The following is a 19,532-nucleotide window of genomic DNA, read 5'->3' as shown; positions in this document are numbered from 1 at the left end:
CCTAGTACTAGGAGGGAGCAGCTAGAGCTGATAAGATATCTGGACAAACATCATGTATGCACAGCATCCTTGGGAAATCACAGGGTCCCTGACTCTCAGCTTCTCCCAACCCTTTGACATTTTACCCACATCCTTGTGAAAGGTCCTGCTCCTTCCCAGACCTCTCCTTCTCTTCTGTGAACTTTCTGCTGCTGGCACTGAGCTGGGAGCTGGAATGTTCTTGCAGAGGTGGCAGAATTCTGTTCCTAAGCTTCCAGACCACCAACCAGAACTTGCAGTGACCAAAAGAATATGTTCAGTGTCTGTGTGGCTCCTTCTACACTTCCCCAAGGTCTCATGATGCTACAGCTAGGATATTTTCCTCATTCTTCCTTCATGAATTTGTAGGCTGAGGTGCCAACATCTCTTAAAAGTCAGTTCACAGGACTCACCACAGGAATGAGGCTCCTAACCTGGCCCCCTTACATATCATTTACTCACCTGTTCTCTAGACTCCCAGACTGGACTTTTTGGAACACCTGGCCCTAGACTTGAAGCTACCTGACCCTAGACTCACTGCTTATTCAGTGCATGCTCCAAAATTCTTGTAACTATGTATAGAGTACCAGCACTTGTGAAAGTTTGCTTTTGCCTTGTATGTGTGTGAGAGGAGGTCTTTGTTTGCTTCTATCTCTAGAATAGAAGCTTGCTTAAACTTTAAAAATTTAAAATACTTTATTTTCCTAATTTCAAATACATTTAAATTCCAAATATCTGACTATAGTCTTCAGACATGGCTTTAAAAAACAATGTAACTTCCATTCAATGTTGAGTGCAATAAAAAGCATTCTCTATATTGTCATTTTGAAATATATTAAGTATATTTTGTTACATGAAAAAAATCATTTTACATTCACAGCATTTTCAATGGTTCAGTCATTCTGATACTATGAGCTCAGGCATGCCTCCTCTCCCTCCCCCACTCCCCACCTTTTTAAGAATATCATCACCTCAGGCAGTTTCACACAAGCCTAATCTAATTTCTCAAAAATTCTCAAATAACATCTTATCTACATTTGTCTGTGAAAATATCACATCAACCCTATTCTCTCTTTTCTTTCATTCTTCAGCTAAATGTTAATTGAATTCAGACTTTTTTCAAGAATCCAGCATAAGTCTACTTCTTATCATCAGTATTTTATCTCATTACCTTTTTATATTTCATTTTTGATAATTTCCTCTGAACTGTATTTCATTCTCCTTATTTTCTTTAGATATGCCACCACTAAGGTTGTCTGTGTGTACATGACATTAAACTTATGATTTGTGACATTTAAAGTCCATTCACACTGGTGTCAACCATCACCACCCTAGTCCAAGGATATTTCCATCACCCAGATCAAAACTCTGTATCTACTGAACAGATGTTTCCTAGGTCTCCCTCTCCAGACCCTGGAAACAACTAATCTGCTTTCCACCTCTATACATTTGCCTGTTCTGGAGATCTTATACAATGACCTCAGATCTATGCTATGGCCTTTTGTGCCTTGCTTCTTTCATCCTGCCTAGGCTTTAAGGTTCATCCATGTTCCAGCCTATGTCAGCACTTCCAGTGGCAGTAACTTGGGTTACTGTATTTCACAATTCTACAATGTATCTGCTTGTTTTTTCAAATATATTACTTTTCTAGTCCCCAACACTCTTACAAATTTTCTTATTTATCTTTTGCTCCCAATTATACTTTTTACCCTGTTCTTCCTTCACATTTTTTCTTTAATCTTTTCCCCTTTTCTTTCCAAACTCTGGTTCTCATTCACGTTTGTATTTTAGATTTCGTTTGAAATGCGCAGTGAAAATTTAATGTAGTACAAAGTTTATATAGCAGAGACAACGGTTTTAGTTCCTTACTCCAATAGGGGAATTGGATTAAGTAACCTGTACTTTGTACTCCAGCTGTGTTTTTATCAATATCTTCAGGTGTGTCAGAACAGCGTGTCAAATACAGTTCTAATGCAGGTTGTAAGTGCAATATACAACACCCCATTTCTCCATTTCATATAGGGCCTTCTCATTCAAGGCACCACACGATCCAAGGTAAGAGACGCAAAAGAAGTTCCAGGAGTGATGATGATATTTTGTAGAGAAGACCAAAACCAGGCTTTGCCACCTGGTGTTGATAGTTCCCCAAGGAAGGCGACCAGGCTGCTTCTAAAACTCTGTAACTGTAATAAGGCACCCTTAGTACGCAACCAGTACTGGACAAGAAAACATCCGTTGAGCGGACACTGTGGGGAGGACGTCGCCGACCCGAGACCGGATGGTGACCCTTCCAGGGGTGACAGTGGCACTCCAACTGCCCACAAACACTCAGCCTTCTCCTGGGGTCTCCATTTTCCCGACCACACATTTTAAGATTAAAGCGAACGTTCAGTCAGTCTGGAGCCTCTAGAGAAGAGATTCCTGCAGGAGGCGCGAGGATAATGAGCGCAGACCCGTCCGCGACGAGGACCGACAGAATTAATAACCCCCGCCCCGCCGCGCCCGGGGGAGGAGGAGCCGGCATGGGCGGGGCCGCACGCAGCCCCGTGACGTCAAACGTTCCGGGAGCACTGATTGGCTCAATCACTTGGCGCGCTCCCTGACGGAGAGCTGAAGGTCGCTGAGGCGTTACCTTGACGCAGGACGCGTAGGTAGAGGCAGTGGTTGCTAGGCAACGAGAAACATTTCCCCTCCAGAGCCTGCCAGCACCCAGGTCAGGCCTCAGCAGACCCCTCAGGAGCTGCGTCCCACGTCCCACACGGTGAGTCCTGGGGGACCGAGCCCTGGGGCGGGGCTGCGACTTCTCCGGGAAGAGGACGTCTGTGGAAAGGCTGTCAGCGATAATCTCCTGTAGGTCTCCCATTTTATCACTTCAGGGGAGTGGAAAGTGAGGACTAGGCTTGACCAAACGTTCACACTGAGTGTTCAATACAGACCTGCCCTATTCAATATAGTCCCAGACGTAAGGTACACGTTGGATGTCCAAGACATAGTACTAAAAAAAAGAAAGTAAAAAGAAATTGCAGCAATAATTTTTATATTGAGGATGTGTTGAAATAAAGTTTGGATGCTAGGTAAAATATAGAATTAAAATTAAATTCATCCTTTTAATGTAATTGCTTGAGAAATTAAAATTACATCAGTCTCTCAAATTTATTTGGTCACTGGGCTAGGCTGAAACATAAATAAAGCTGATTCAAGACCGTTCGTGCTGTATAATTCTATTTTCAAGGCTGAGTTCACAATTAATTAAAAGAGAAAGCTTTAAAAAACAGCCAGTTTAGGATTTAGCCTTCAAATTCCACTGAGGACCTTCCTGGATGGGGTTATTGGTATTCACTATGTGGTGTTCCGAAGTTTCTGTTGGTGGGGGGGTCATGCTTCGGCTAGTCCTACCCACCCTGAGACTCTTAAAGTCTTTCCACACCTTCCACAAAGTTCTCTGAGCCTTGGCTGGCATGTTAGAAATCTGATTAGTGTTGAGTTCTCTGGAGCCTCAATTTCTGTTTTGATGAGATTTGAGTGACCACAGTGTCTGTCTCCATTTGCCTGGGACTGGTTTTCAGTCTAGTAGTGAGACCAGTACTCATGTCTCTGCTTCCCCTACTCCTGGTCCCCTACAGATATGGTGGAGGTGACCCATCTCATGGTAGCCAGTTGGCTTTTTTTTTTTTTCTTGTATTGATATAGTCTGGATGTCTCCAGTGATACAGAATTTTGGTACCTTGTATACCTTGCACCCATAATTTGGAGTGTTCCCAGATCCTTGTCTTATGAATTTGAAGAACGAAATCCAGGGATCAGAGAATGAGGCTCAAAAAATTTTTATTATAGCTTAAAACTTCAGAAAGAAGAAGAGAAAGGGGGCTTAAGCTTAGAACGTTTAAGAGAAGGAAGCAAGGTGAAGCTCTTCCCCAGGGAGGCAAGAAAGAAGAGGTTGCAAAGCCCCATGAAAGAAGGAGGTAGAGCTCTAGTCCAGGGAGGTAAGAAGGGGTTTGAGAAGCCCCACTGAAACAGGACATTTAGGGTTTCTTACCAATATGCCAATATGTCAATGCATCAAAAAAATCTGATACCCTGGATTCTTGTCTTATGAATTTAAAGAATTAAAATCCATAGCCCAGAGGGTAAGGCTTCAAGAGACTTTATTAGATTAAGAGAAGGAACGAGTAGCACAGAGAACTTCTGCCATGTGGAGGGCAGGAGGGGGTAGATAACCCATGTGAAAGTAGGGCTGGGAATGGAGTCCTCCCCTTGTCTAAGCCTCAGCTCTGCCGGGCTGAGACAAAGGAAGCTTATCAGAACCTGGAAGTTCAGAAGCCAGTTGCCCCTTGGTACACATCTCTGTGAAACCTTATTGCAGAGGGTTTTACCTTCAGGCTGAGTGAGCCTGAGAGAAAGCTGATTGGTCTGAGCTTAAAGGCTGGCTCAGAAGAGGCCAGCAGTGACACCAAGTTCTAGGGGCTGTCAGGATTAGATTTGAAATTCTAGGAAAGGGGAACTCCCTCCCAGGAAGGACTCAGTTTGTGGGAAAAACAGATATAGGGAACTCCTTTAGTCAAGAGATAAGAGAAACCAGGGCTGGAGAGATGGCTTAGCGGTTAAGCGCTTGCCTGTGAAGCCTAAGGACCCCGGTTCGAGGCTCGGTTCCCTGGGTCCCACGTTAGCCAGATGCACAAGGGGGCGCATGCGTCTGGAGTTCATTTGCAGTGGCTGGAAGCCCTGGCTCGCCCTTTCTCTCTCTCTCCCTCTATCTGCCTTTCTCTCTGTCTGTCACTCTCAAATAAATAAATAAATAATGAACAAAAAAATTAAAAAAAAAAGAGATAAGAGAAACCAGCTTCTTTGATTTCTAGCAAAGTGGAGATTTAAGGGGACATTCCTGCCTTTACTATTCCCCAATCACCCTAAGTGCCTCACCATAAGGGAAGAGGGCAGAGCTCTTGCCCAGAAAGGCAAGAGGGATTTGAGAAGCCCACCTCAAGAATCAGATCTGGCTTTTTTTTTTTTTTTAATAAATGGGGAGAAGCTACATGAGGAAGGTCAGGTACACATAAAGACCAGATTTTACAGCTTTCCTACTAATCTTAGGTAAGAATCAGAGCTTCTGTCATCTACAAAGGGTGCCAGCTTAATCTAGAAATCTTTCTGGGAGGGTATAATATCCAGGTTTCTATAGTGACATTTCTTGCTTTTAGTCAAGGAAAAAAACACTTAGAGTTTTGTTACCCTCATTGCCTAGCCAATTTCTGTCTCTTTTCACCAATATTCTGTGCCATCTATAAGATAAAACAGATTCTCCAACCAAAAGTGAGAGCAGCTTAGGTTAAAGGAGACAAGCATAGTTATTTGAGTGACTTTTTGATGTGTGTGTCCACTCTTCTTAGCTAAAGAGCTGTGGAGGTTCTCTCAGGAGTCTGTGAGTTCCTAGGCCTTGCTTTTAATACTGCTGTTTTTAGAGGTACTTGCATTTGCTCACAAGCTCCTGGGAAGATATTTCGCATACTTCAGTTGGAGAAACTGATGTTACTATTAATCGCACTTCATCCTTCCAGAGCTAGACCAATGTGGTACCCGTGTGACAGGGTTATGTATCATAGGGGTTCAAAGGCAAACCCCATGCCTCAGGTCTGGTCTGCTTTTATAACCAAAGAATTGGATAAACCAGACTGAGAAGTATAATTATCGAATTATTATGTATTTTATTCAAAAGTCAGGAGACATGAGGATGAGTCAGTGGACCAAAGAAGGGGGAATGGATGCACCCACGTGATCGTGGTCTAAGGATCTGTGTCCATAGGCCTAGGGGAAACAAAAATATCTGTATCTACCACAGTGGGAAGGATAAAACCTTACCAGTGGCAAAAACCTCAGGATCTGGGAGATGAACAGCCCAGGAGACAGCTGGAAAAGAGGAAGAAGTTCCCTTGTTCCAATGGGGCTTTTTATTATGGGTCAGGGCTGAATAAGAAGCCAACACACTTGAGTGCAGAGTTTAGTTGGGAAGAAGCTGGGCTTAACCTCCACTTGCCTGAGTAATTCCAGCTGCTGCAGATAGCAGGGCGAGTGTGTAGTGTAAACAGCCCCCTTTTGTAAGCAGCAGCATTTGATTATGTTCCACTTGGCAGACAGGAATTAAGACTAATATATTTTGCCAAACATGGTAGCACACACTTTTAATACTAGCACTCAGGAGGCAGAGATAGGAGGATCACTGTGAGTTCAAGGCCAGCATGAGACTACATAGTAAATTCCAGGTAGCCTGAACTACAGCAAAACCCTGCCTCAAAAATATTCATATTTCTCTTATGGGCCATCCTGTCTAACTGCCTCTCTCTAATGCTACCTATCTCCTTCTCACATAGATCAGCTGCATTGGCATTCTGCAAGCATTTGTAAGAAATGCATATACCAGAGTACAACCCAGGGTTTCTTGAAACCCCAGCAGAGTTCCTCGTGTCTATTCCTCTGGTTCAAGACCTCAGTTTGGGAAAGCTTGGACAACTGGTTTTCTTTGAGAGAAATGAGCTAATTCAGCTCTCCCTTGTCCTTAAATCCCCCTTCATTATTTATCTCTTTCCCTTGATCACTGTACTCAACTTTTCATTTTTCTTTTCCTTACTCTATCCTTTCCAGGCATAAAAATGACTTTTCCGGCCACAGCTAGTGAAATTGACCTAAAAGAGATGGAAGAAAATCCTATGCTTTCAAGACTGAATAACATAAAAGTGAAGGGAAGCCGGAGCCATATAGCAGGTGCAGAACATGAATGTGCTATGCAGACCCTCACATTTAAGCACAACACGAGAGCTCAAGAGAGGACAAGGAAACGGCAGCAGCCTGTAAAATTGGAGCCCCTGGTAAGTTAAAAAAATAAAAATAAATAAAAAACCTCACAACATTTTGACCACTTTGTATCTACAAAACAACTTTCAAAATTGCTTTGTGAGATAGATTCCAAGACTCCTAATTGACAAAGAGCAAATGAAAAATTTAAAAAGTGAGAATTTGTTTATGAAGTTGTAAGCAACATAAACATTTGACCAACAAATGTTAAGTTCTTGGCACTTTTTTTGGTTGTTGTCGTTTTTGTGTGTGTATGTTTTTTTGTTTTTCCAGGTAGGGTCTCACTTTCTAGCCCAGGCAGACCTGGAATTCACTATTCACTATGTACTTAGTCTCAGGGTGGCCTTGAACTCACAGTAATCCATTCACCTGTTTCCCTAGTGCTGGGGCTAAAGGCATGTGCCACCACACCTCCCTAGGCACTGTTTAAGTTGGAGAAAATGATGATCCAAGTTTTCCACTGGACAAATCCTCATTCAAGTTATGTACGTTTATCAATATTGGACTACATTTGACTACATTTATTATAGGGACATTTTTAGATGTCAGGGTACTTTTATGTGTGCTTGTATAGTTTCATTAATTTCAAAGTACATGCCTGGTATCCCAAAAATTCTTGTGTATATATGAAAGTACTAAAGTTTAAGAACCATTTGTGGTGCTTGATTTAGGTGTCCCCCATAAACTTGGCTGTTCTGGATACTAGGTTCCCAGCTGATGGAAACTTGAGAATTGACACCTGCTGGAGGCAGTATATTGTTGGGGGCAGGATTATGGGCATAATAGCCAGCTTCCCCTTACTAGTGTTTGGCAAACTCCCCTGTTGCTGTTGTCCACCTGATGTTGGTGAGGAGGTGATGTCCACCCTCTGCTCATGCCAGTGTTTTCCCTTGCCATCATGGAGCTTCCCTTTGAATCTGTAAGCCAAAACCTTTTTCCCACAACCTGCTCTTGGTTGAGTCTTTCCTGGCAGCAATGCTAACCTGGATACAACAGTAAAGTTGGTACTGAGAAGTAGTGTCACTGCTTCTTGAAACCTAACTGTGTGGCTTTGGCCTTTTGGAGATGATTTTGAAGAGGAATGTGGAAGTATTTGAAACCTTGGCCTAAGAGATAACTTGCAGTGCTGTAAGTACAGCTTGATAGACTATTCTGGTCAGAGTTGAAAGACCTGAATGCAAATTAAGAACTAAAGAATGTGAGGTTTGACTTATGATGGTGAGAAAGAGCTTTGCCTGGACTGGGCTAGAAGCAGTTTGTATGAGAGGCTTGCTGTTATGCCCATGTCCTGAGAATTTGTGCAGGGTTGCATTACATAGAAATGGGCTGGTGTGAGTAGAGGGATATGGCACAGAAAAAATGAAAACTCTGGGCCAAAACTGCTGCCAGTTCAATTGTATGAGAGATTACAACCTTTGAGATTGGGCTAAGTGATGTGCATTGAGAAAACAGAAAGAATGCAGAATCTTTTGAAGGGGGCTGAATGCTGTAGGAGTGTCCTGTTCTTCAAAGTCTGCTTTATTTCCCACATGGATTAACAAATTGACACCCCTCACTTGGTATTTATGGAGTATAAGAAATGCATGAAAGAGAGGGTCATTGAATTTACAACATGGTCATTTTTTAAAAAAATGGTCATGGGCATTGTGAAGCAGGATTATCTACATGGAGCATCAGTGGAGCCATGAGGATGGACTGTGGGTTTCAGTGAAGACTCAGTGGAGATGCCAGGACCATGAGATGGCTGCTAAGGAGACCTGATGACCTGTAGTAGCTTAGCTGGAAGGGTGGAATTGTGATTCCAGAGACTTGTTGCTGGTTAGAATTATCAGATTTGGAGATTTCACTGACTAGAGTTGTTGGACTTGGAGTTATAGAGTTTGATGTTTGCCCTGTATTGGTTGAATATGTCTTTGCCCAATGACATCTTTTGCAGTGTGAATGTTTATTCTGTGCCATTATGGTTTTTTTGGGGGTGGGGGAGAGTTGGTATTATGGTTCAATTAAAATACCTTTGATTATGGGAATGTTTGAACATCATTAGGATTGATAAAAACTATGGGAACTTTTAAAGTTGGACTGAATGCATTGTGTTTTACATTGTGGATGGTTATCATTTTATGGGGGATATAGGCAGAATGTGGTGGCTTGATTCAGGTGTCCCCCATTAACTTGTGTATTCTGGATGTTAGGTTCCCAGCTGATAGAGATTTGGGAATTAATGCCTCCTGGAGGCAGTGTATTGTTGGGGGTGAGCTTATAGTTTCTCCTTGCCAGTGTTTGGCACAGTCTCCTGTTGCTGTTGTCCACTTGATATTGGTGAGGAGGTGATGTCCACCATCTGCTCATGCCATCATTTTCCTCTGCCATCATGGAGCTTTCCCTCAAGTCTATAAGCCAAAATAAATCTTTTTCCTACAAGCTGCTCTTAGTCAGGTGTTTCCTTCCAGTAATGTGAATCTGACCACAACACAATTTATGCTTTTTGATAATTGTAAATGCATGTAAAGATGGAGTGAATGTATATAAAACAAAAAGAAAAGGTTCTCCCCTATGCTCAGATGTTTATTTACAGTTATTGCCCTGCATACTGTCTTCTACCCATGTAAATTCAGATGCACAAAGTGACACATGCACCTGGAGTTTGTGTGCAGTGGCTAGAGGTCCTAGCACACCCATTCTCTCTTTCTGTCTGTCTCCTATCTGATTCTCTCTGCTTGCAAAGAAATAAGTAAAATGTATAAAAAGCAATGTCTTGTTGGATCACTGCTATACCTACTTATTTATGAATTTCATAAGACTACTTTTATGCTACTATGGCAGAGCTAAATGGTTTATCAGAGCTCAATACATTATATCTCAAATATTTACTATGTGGTCTATTTAGAAACTTTTTTCCTGAACTATTGTGTAAATCGCCTTTCTGTCACTATAACAAAATACCTGAGAAAGTCAGCTTAAAAACTGAAAGATTTATTTTGGCTCATGGTCTCAGAGGTTTCTATCCATAGTCTGCTAGCTCCAATGCTTTAGGCCTAAGGCAAGGCAGAATATCATGGTGATGGGAGAGTGTAGTGTAGAAAGCACATGATAGGAAGCAAAAAGCAAGGCAGGAAAGGGTCAGGGACAAGATATATGCTCCCTTTAAGGGTATACTCCCAGGGGGCCTATTTTCTCTAACTAGGCCCCACCTTCTAAATTTTATGCAATTTTTCAAAACACCAACAATTAAGAACCAAACTTTCAACACATAAGCTTTTGAGGAACATTTCCAGATTGAAACTGTAGCATTCTTGCCCTAGATGTGTTTTGTGTGACCTTTTTTTTCAGAGGAGATGTGAATATTTACTCTTTCCAGATAGAGCACTGATGACAGAAACAAAGATACGACTGCACACAAATATAACATGTTGACCAATGAATTTAACTGGTTTACTTACAGGAGCAGGAACAACTTACCACAGCTACACCACTGAAGAAAATATCTCCCTCTCTCCCAGAAATTGTTAACTGACTGCATATCCTTGGAGAAGGGTATGGTGTCTTGAATTTCTCCCCACAGCAACTTTTAATTGCCTATAAATCTTGAGGGATCTCTTGAGCCCTTCTTACCTAGCAACCAACTGTTGATTGCCTTAATCCTTTGGAAAGAGCATGACAGTAATATCCTCTAGCAATCATTAACTGCCTGTAAGTCTTAGGAGAGGAGGGCTTTTGAGCCCCTCTCCCCTAGAAACCATTAACTATCCATAAATCCTAGGGAAGGAACATGGCATTGTGATCCCCTCTTCTCTAGTAATCATTTCCTACAAATCCTTGGGAAGGGGTGTGGTCTCATGAGCCCCTCACATCAACAACCATTACCTGTTTTCATTTTTTTATTTTATTTATTTATTTTTTTTTTAGTAGCACACCTTTTTTTTTTTTTTAACATTTTCCATGATTATAAAATATATCCCATGGTAATTCCCTCCCTCCCCACACCCACACATTCCCATTTGAAATTCCATTCTCCATCATATTACTTCCCCATTACAATCATTGTAATTACATATATACAATATCAACCTATTAAGTATCCTTCTCCCTTCCTTTCTCTACCCTTCATTTCTCCCTTTTACCTTATTGGCCTCTGCTACTAAGTATTTTCATTCTCACGCAGAAGCCCAATCATCTGTAGCTAGGATCCACATATGAGAGAGAACATGTGGCACTTGGCTTTCTGGGCCTGGATTACCTCACTTAGTATAATCCTTTCCAGGTCCATCCATTTTTCTGCAAATTTCATAACTTCATTTTTCTTTACCGCTGAGTAGAGCTCCATTGTATAAATGTGCCACATCTTCATTATCCACTCATCTGTTGAGGGACATCTAGGCTGGTTCCATTTCCCAGCTATTATAAATTGAGCAGCAATAAACATGGTTGAGCATGTACTTCTAAGGAAATGAGATGAGTCCTTTGGATATATGCCTAGGAGTGCTATAGCTGGGTCATATGGTAGATCAATCTTTAGCTGTTTTAGGAACCTCCACACTGTTTTCCACAATGCCTGGACCAGATTGCATTCCCACCAGCAGTGTAGAAAGGTTCCTCTTTTTCCACATCCCCGCCAACATTTATGATCATTTGTTTTCATGATGGTGGCCAATCTGACAGGAGTGAGATGGAATCTAATGTAGTTTTAATCTGCATTTCCCTGATGACTAGTGACGTAGAACATTTTTTTAGATGCTTATATGCCATTCGTATTTCTTCCTTTGAGAACTCTCTATTTAGCTCCATAGCCCATTTTTTGATTAGCTTGTTTGACTTCTTATTATTTAACTTTTTGAGTTCTTTGTATATCCTAGATATTAAACCTCTATCAGATACATAGCTGGCAAAGATTTATCCCATTCTGTAGGTTGCCTCTTTGCTTTTTTCACTGTGTCCTTTGCAGTGCAAAATCTTTGTAATTTCATTAGGTCCCAGTGAGTAATCTGTGGTTTTATTGCATGAGCAATTGGGGTTGTATTCAGAAAGTCTTTGCCAAGACCAATATGTTGAAGGGTTTCCCCTACTTTTTCCTCTAGCAGTTTCGGAGTTTCAGGTCTGATGTTAAGGTCTTTAATCCATTTGGACTTAATTCTTGTGCATGGCGAGAGAGAAGAATCTTTTTTCATCCTTCTGCAGATATATATCCAGTTTTCAAAACACCATTTGCTGAAGAGGCTGTCTCTTCTCCAATGAGTATTTTTGGCATTTTTATCGAATATCAGGTGGCTATAGCTACTTGGGCTTACATCTGGGTCTCTCTATTCTGTTCCACTGATCTACATGTCTGTTTTTGTGCCAGTAACATGCTGTTTTTGTTACTATGGCTCTGTATTATAGGTTAAAATCAGGTATGGTGATACCACCAGCCTCAGTTTTGTTGCTCAGTATTATTTTAGATATTCAAGGTTTTTTGTGATTCCAAATGAATTTTTGGATTGTTTTTTCTATTTCCATGAAGAAAGCCTTTGGAATTTTGATAGGGATTGCATTAAATGTGTAGATTGCTTTAGGTAGATTGCCATTTTCACAATATTGATTCTTCCAATCCAGGAACAAGGGATGTTTCTCCACTTTCTAGTGTCTTCTGCAATTTCTCGCTTAAGTGTTTTAAAGTTATCATTGTAGAGATTCTTTATTTCCTTGGTTAGGTTTATTCCAAGGTACTTTATTTTTTTTTGATGCAATTGTGAACGGGAGTGATTCTCTGATTTCATCCTCTGTGTGTTTGTCGTTAGCATATATGAAGGCTACTGATTTCTGTGTATTTATTTTGTATCCTGCTACATTGCTATAGGTTTTGATCAGCTCTAACAGTTTGCTAGTAGAGTCTTTAGGGTCCTTTATGTATAGAATCATGTCATCTGCAAATAATGATAACTTGATTTCTTCCTTTCCAATTTGTAACCCTTTTATGTGTGTCTCTTGCCTTATTGCTAGGGCTAAGACTTCCAAAACTATATTAAATAAAAGTGGGGACAGTGGACACCCTTGTCTTGTTCCTGATTTTAGTGGAAAAGTTTCCAGTTTTTCCCCATTTAGTAATATGTTGGCTGTATGCTTGTCATAAATAGCCTTTACTATATTGAGATATGTTCCTTCTATTCCTAGTCTCTGTAGGACTTTTATCATGAAGGGATTTTGGATTTTGTCAAATGCTTTCTCTGCGTCTAATGAGATGATCATGTGATTTATGTCCTTCAACCCGTTTATGTAATGCATTACATTTATAGATTTGTGTATGTTGAACCATCCCTGCATCTCTGGGATAAAGCCTACTTGGTCAGGGTGAATGATCTTTTTGATATACTCTTGTATTCTGTTTGCCAATATTTTGTTGAGAATTTTTGCATCTATGTTCATGAGGGAGATTGGTCTGTAATTTTCTTTTTTTGTTCTATCTTTGCCTGGTTTTGGTATCAGGGTGATGCTGGCCACATAGAAGGAGTTTGGTAGAATTCCTTCTTTTTCTATTTCCTGGAAAAGCTTAAGAACCACTGGTGTTAGCTCTTCCTTAAAAGTCTGGTGAAATTCAGCAGTGAATCCATCTGGGCCTGGGCTTTTTTTAGTTGGGAGATTATTGATAACTGTTTGGATCTCCATGCTTGTTATAGGTCTATTTAAGTGATTAATCTCATTTTGATTTAATTTAGGTAGGTCATATAGATCAAGGAAATCATCCATTTCATTCAGATTTTCATATTTTGTGGAGTATATGCTTTTATAGTATGTCCCTATGATTTTTTGAATTTCTCTGGAATCTGTTGTGATGTTACCTTGTTCATCTCTGATTTTATTAATTTGTGTCTCTTCTCTCTTTCTTTTGGTCAGATTTGCTAAGGGTTTATCAATCTTGTTTATTCTTTCAAAGAACCAACTATTTGTTTCATTAATTCTTTGGATTGTTCTTTTTGTTTCTATTTCATTAATTTCTGCCCTAATCTTTATTATTTCATCCCGTCTACTGATCTTTGGTTTGCCTTGTTCTTCTTTTTCCAAGGCTTTAAGGCGAAGCATTAGGTCGTTTACTTGCGACCTTTCTAATTTCTTAATATAGGCACTTCAGGCTATAGATTTTTTTTTTGTTGGTTCTGGTTCTACCTGTGCTCTCTTCTGTTAACTAGTATTTGAGTATTGCTGGTTTTTCCGAGGTTCCTTATATGTGTGCTTTTCCTTTTCTTCAACATGGAGGATTCTATCAAGTATTTTCTGTAGAGCTGGTTTTGTCTTCAAATACTCCTTTAACCTGCTTTTGTCATGGAATGTCCTTATTTCTCCGTCTATTGGAATGGATAACTTTGCAGGATAAAGTAACCTTGGTTGACAGTTGTTATCTTTCAGAACTTGGAATATATCACCCCAAGCCCTTCTGGCTTTAAAAGTTTGTGTTGAATAATCTGCTGTAATTCTGATGGGCTTACTTTTATAGGTAACTTGATTTTTCTCTCTAACTGCTTTCAATATTTTTTCTTTGGTGTGTGTGTTTGGAAGTTTGATTATAATATGGCAAGGAGAGGTTCTTTCCAGGTTTTGTCTGGCTGGGGTTCTAAAGGCTTCCTGTATCTGTATTGGCACCTCTTTCCCAATTTGGGGGAAATTTTCTTCTATGATTTTGTTGAAGACACCTACTATGCCTTTTGAGTGAAATTCTTCTCCTTCTACTATGCCCTGAATTCTAATATTTGATCTTTTCATAGTGTCCCAAATATCTTGAAATTCCCACTCATACTTTTCTATTTTTTCTAAGTTTGTCTTTCTCTTTGTTGGCCTGTATTAGATCTGCCACCTGGTCTTCTAGCTTAGATATTCTGTCCTCTCCTTCATCCATTCTACTGGTGAGATTTTCTGCAGAGTTTTTTAGTTCATTAACTGTGTTCTTCATTGCTAGTAGTTCTGACTGGTTTTTCTTTATTATTTCTATTTCCTTATTTATGTCTTGTATTGCCTTCTTTATTTCATGAAATTGGTGTCCTGTATCTTCTTTGATTCCTTTGATTTCCTCTTTAAGTTCCTCTTTGACTCCTTTGATTTGTTCTCTGACGTCTTTGAACATATTTGCAATCATTCTTTTGAAATCTTTCTCAGGCATTTCCTCTAACTCGTTCTCACTGGAGGTCATTTCTGATGCATTAATATTTTTAGGTGGATTTATATCGTCTTGCTTTTTAGTGTTTCTTGTGTTATAATGTATATATTTTTGCGTCTTGGATTAAGTTAATGCTTGGATTTTCTAGCTAGCTGGGTATTCTTAGCTGTATCAATTGATTTGATGTTATATATTTTCAGGGTAGGAGCTTAAGGTGTTAGGTGTGGCTCTTAAGACTCTCAGAGTATCTACAAAGGTGCTCCTAGGGGTTGAGTTTCCCTGCTATGGGAGTATTCAAGTAGGCTGAGTGGAATAAAACACTGGCAGATTCTAAAAGTTAACTAAACACTGTACCCATTCAGTCAAAAACAGCCCCAAGTGTGTATGCCAGAGTAGTTATTATAACAACCAGATCCTCTATCAACACAGAGGTTAAGATTTCTGGTCTGTTGAGGGATCCCAGTCAGCTTGTGACCAAGTGAGACCCTTCCCTGGTGCAAACCCAGTTACCTTGGATGATTTCGGTCTCATTCAAGTTGCTGCCTGGGTCGTCGGGCTGCTGTTCTGATTTCTGGAGTTGGGCACTGGCTTTTCCTGCTGGGCAAACCAAGCCTGGCAACTGTGGCCCTGCAGATCAGCACCCTCGCTGCTGGAACTGCTGCTGCTTCTGGGTCTGCTGTTGTTGCGGCTCCTGGGTCTGCTGTTGCTGGGGCCTCTGGTACCAGTTCCGGAGCTGCCGATGTTGCTGCCGAACTCTACTCCTGCTTGGGTCCCACTGTCGGCTCAAGTTGACGTGGCCAGGTCCCAGGACACTGCTCTGTTCGCTGGAGCTGGGTCAGGTGGTGGGGGAGGGGAGGGAGCCGCAGCTGCTCTGGTTCTCTCACTGCTCCACATGTTCTTCTACCTCGCGGTCTCTTCCTCCGCTGCTCGCTGCCGCTCTCCCCTTACGTTTCCTGAGTTGCGGAGAGTGCAGTGTGAGGGGAAGCTCCTGTACCTGGCTTTTCCTGTGGCTGGAGCCGAGTATGGCGGCTTTCTGGTGCGCCCCGCCGCCGCAGCAGTTGGTGGAGCTGCCGGGGGCTGCTTTTGCCGGCCTGTGCGGGCTCTGGATGCTCTGGATCTCTCTTCTCCGCTGCCACTTCAGTTTCATATACACCTCACTTTTTAGTAAAAGTGTGTATTTTGCTGAGGTTTTTTGGTCTTTCTCCCCCCAGGCTGCTTTGGCGTGGTACCTACACCGCCATCTTAACAGAAGTCTCTATTTTTTTTTTATAAGCTTTATTACATCAAGTAATAAATACATACAAAGATGCAAACAATTTTAGTCACTTTTCTTCCAGATGTTTTGATCAACTTACAATAAACATAGAACTGAAATCTACACTCTTAGTATGAAAATGTTCAGGGTGCATGTTAGGTTTGGTAGATTGCTCTTTCTTCGTATTTATAACTTGTGCATCTTTAAGATGGACTTCAAAGCACTCAGTCATGCAAATGCTTAAGCAAAGCTCTGTTGAGCAGGATCTACGGTGTGGCAGGTGAGCCAGCTAGGAGTGAAGCGCTGTCAGTGTGCACTACCAGTCCTCAGAGTCAGACAAGCTTATGAAAAGGAGCAGACCAATTCAGGTGATGCGAATGTGCTCAAAAGAAGGTTAAAGGGAGACACTGGCTTTAGGACAGTTTGCTGTAAAGTAATGTCACATGCATCTTTAATTCAATGCTAAAAATAATAAAATTTTAAAAAACTTGGGTCATCCTAACGACTTAAAATGCAAATTTTACTGCAAAATCTTTTCCCAATCTTTGAGGGTGTAGGTATAGAGCTTAGTGAACCATGGTAGAAAAAACTAAACGGTTACCATTTTGAAAACAAAGTTTTGTCTCAACAGGAGAGATGAACTGTAACCTCCCATCTTGTAGAAAGACAGGCCCTTCAGATCTAATGAGACTAGGATCTGGCATTGCGTTCTGTCTCAGCCAAGCACTCCCGAACCAGCCCTCGGGCATGGATGATGCCTCGTTTGAGCCGCTCCATGGCACTCTTGCTCCCTGCATATGTGGGTCTGATCTCCTTTCCCAGTTCTTCAATGATGGCTAGCAGCTCGGCATATTTGCTCTGAGGCACCTGGCTGTTCCCGGTTCCCTGGGTATAGCCTAACGATGGTGGCCCATAGTCACTCAACAGCTGACGGTACTGAGAGGATGTCGCCATGCTAGTGGAAGGCGAGTGAACACTTCCTGCGGCGTTGAGGGCGGCGGCGGGCATGTGCGATTTACTTATTTGCAAGGAGAATGAATGAGCATGGGTGTGCTAGGACCTCTAGCTGCTGCAAACGAACTCCAGATGTATGTGCCACTCTGTACATCTGGCTTTATTTGGGTTCTTTAGAATCCAATCTGGTTTGCCTTAATGGTTCTCTCTATAAGTCTCTGGGGTGGAATGGTTCCTTGTGAGGCTTTCCCCACCCAATGATGGAAAGTTAATGGGCCAAATCTTGTGGATGCCTCCTTTGGTCACAGCAGTTGACAGCACAAGAGGGCAATGGTTGTGTTATCCCCAAGTACAGCATTCTATAGCAATGCACCAAATAAAACCTAAGCATTGAATAATAAAGGTCACAGTGGAAATCATTCTGTTATTGACTTTAATAATGGCCTGATATTTCCTATTAATTTGGAAAAATATTTATATTATACCAAATTCATCTTGAGGGCTCATAAGATGGCTCATTGGGTAAAGTGACTTGCTTTCAAAACCTGCAGGTCAGGAGTTCAGTTCCCCAACCACCCATATAAAGCTAGATGGGTGTTCATTTACAGCAGCAGGAGGCTCTGGCTCATCCATACATGTACACACTCACATATGCAGATAAATAGACAAATGCATTCACTTTTATTCCTATTTTATTATGAAAAGTTCAAATACATAAAGTTTTTCATAGAAATATAATAAAAGTTAATATGTTGAATTTTGCCCAATTTGATATAAGAACTATTTTCAAAGGAATGTAATGTTATATATTTCAGATACCCTTTTTATTTCATTCTACTCCCAGTGCCTTGTCTCCATCCTTAGAGATGACTACTAGTAAGATTTATGTGAATTTAATCCTAACACCACTAGGTCATCTCTGTAGCCCTCCTATATCCTTGTTGATGTATCACCAATAGTTTTTAAGGACTTCCTTGCTTTCTGGAAAGATTTTTACTTTCTTAAGAAAGAAATGATATTGAGACCCAAACAGTGGCTACCATGTGTACACGTTATGTAATATACAGAGCTAGGACATGTGCCCATGTGTACATTTGTGCTTGTATTTTTAAAAATCTTGAATTCATATTGACATTTCATTGTGGTGTAGTTTGTGTGTATGTGCATGTTGTGGGTGCATATACAAGTGTGTGCACATCTATGTGAAGGCCAGAGGCTGAGGTCAAGTTGGTATTTTCCTTGAACGCTCTGTATTTACTAAGACAAGGCTCTCACTTAAATCAAGGGCTAGTCAGCTTGCTCCAGGGATCTCCTGTCTCTGCCTCCTGATAACTGATATCACAGATGGGCTGCCACTTCCACTGGGCTTTTGTATGGGTACTGGGTGAACCTGAACTCTTCTTTTCCACTTTGCTATCTTACCATCTCCTACAAGTTTTCCTTTCCTCCTTTTCATCTTTGTATTTCCCCCCTCCACAGTGAAAATCTTAGTACTTAACCACATTAATGTGTGCTTACCCATGTTTAGAAGCCTTCAATTCATGAAACTTTTATGAAATTTCTATATGAAAATATATCAACAAATATTTCAAGTAAAAATTAAGATTTCAGAGACTTCTGGTTAAGATAGTGGCATAGTAGCTACACTAAAGCAGTCTAGGGGGAGATATAAGCAGAAAAATATCAGAATACATTCTTCTATAAAAAAGTGAAGGTATATAAGGAATTATTAACTACAGAAGAAAAGCAAGAGAGACCTAGAGCTTCTAGAAACCACAGAAGCAATCAGAGTCACCTCAGGCTGTGGCACGGGTCCTGGTCTGGGTCTCTGGAAAGAGCTATGTCCTGCCTGGCCTGAGCCACAGGAGCAGAACTCAGGTAGGAGATTATCCGATCACATCAGCCTCCTTTCAAAGTTAAAACCATGAAGGAGAAGACAGCAGGGACCAGCTGAGTGCCTCCTGGGGAAGAAGACCATATACAGACCTGGTACAACTTCAAGCATCTTTACACAGCCTCCTCTCCCTCAATCACCAGTGCTGGCAACCACTGGAGACCTGGGGAAGGGAGATAAGCCACAAAGCACCTAGCACAGTTGGTTAGAGCAGCAGACTCACCGATCCAGCTAGCCTAGCTGAGCTCACAGTGGTATATAGGCTTGCATTAGAAGTGCTAATTGCACCTTCTATATCAGGGCAGGTTATGTGTTAGATTTGATTAGGTTGGCTTTGCCATTCTTAAGCTGTATTTTGGGGTAGTTTTTGTTGCTACCTGATGTATGGTGCCTTTGTCTTCTTCTGTCATTCTTGGAGGCAGGATCTTACTTGGCCCCAGGCT

The 19,532-nt window shown here is 41.2% G+C and overlaps 2 protein-coding genes across 2 annotated transcripts in view; one reads left to right on the top strand and one right to left on the bottom strand.

The window, feature by feature from the left end:
• Positions 1-2,727: 2,727 nt before the first annotated feature.
• Positions 2,728-19,532, top strand: part of Dnah6 (dynein axonemal heavy chain 6) — a 397,099-nt gene continuing 380,294 nt past the window's right edge. The window contains exons 1-2 of the mRNA XM_004660533.2: positions 2,728-2,779; positions 6,655-6,878. Coding sequence (XP_004660590.1) covers positions 6,663-6,878 — 216 coding nt within the window. The 5' untranslated portion in view covers positions 2,728-2,779; positions 6,655-6,662. The remainder of the gene's footprint in view (positions 2,780-6,654; positions 6,879-19,532) is intronic.
• On the bottom strand, positions 16,268-17,255 carry LOC123461669 (cyclin-dependent kinase 2-associated protein 1). The gene has a single exon (XM_045153327.1). The coding sequence runs from the start codon at positions 17,247-17,249 to the stop codon at positions 16,932-16,934; it is 318 nt and encodes a 105-aa protein (XP_045009262.1). The 5' UTR covers positions 17,250-17,255; the 3' UTR covers positions 16,268-16,931.

Source organism: Jaculus jaculus, chromosome 6 (assembly GCF_020740685.1).
Source record: "Jaculus jaculus isolate mJacJac1 chromosome 6, mJacJac1.mat.Y.cur, whole genome shotgun sequence".
NCBI classification, from domain to species: domain Eukaryota; kingdom Metazoa; phylum Chordata; class Mammalia; order Rodentia; family Dipodidae; genus Jaculus; species Jaculus jaculus.
This window is presented reverse-complemented; position numbering and strand designations above follow the sequence as displayed.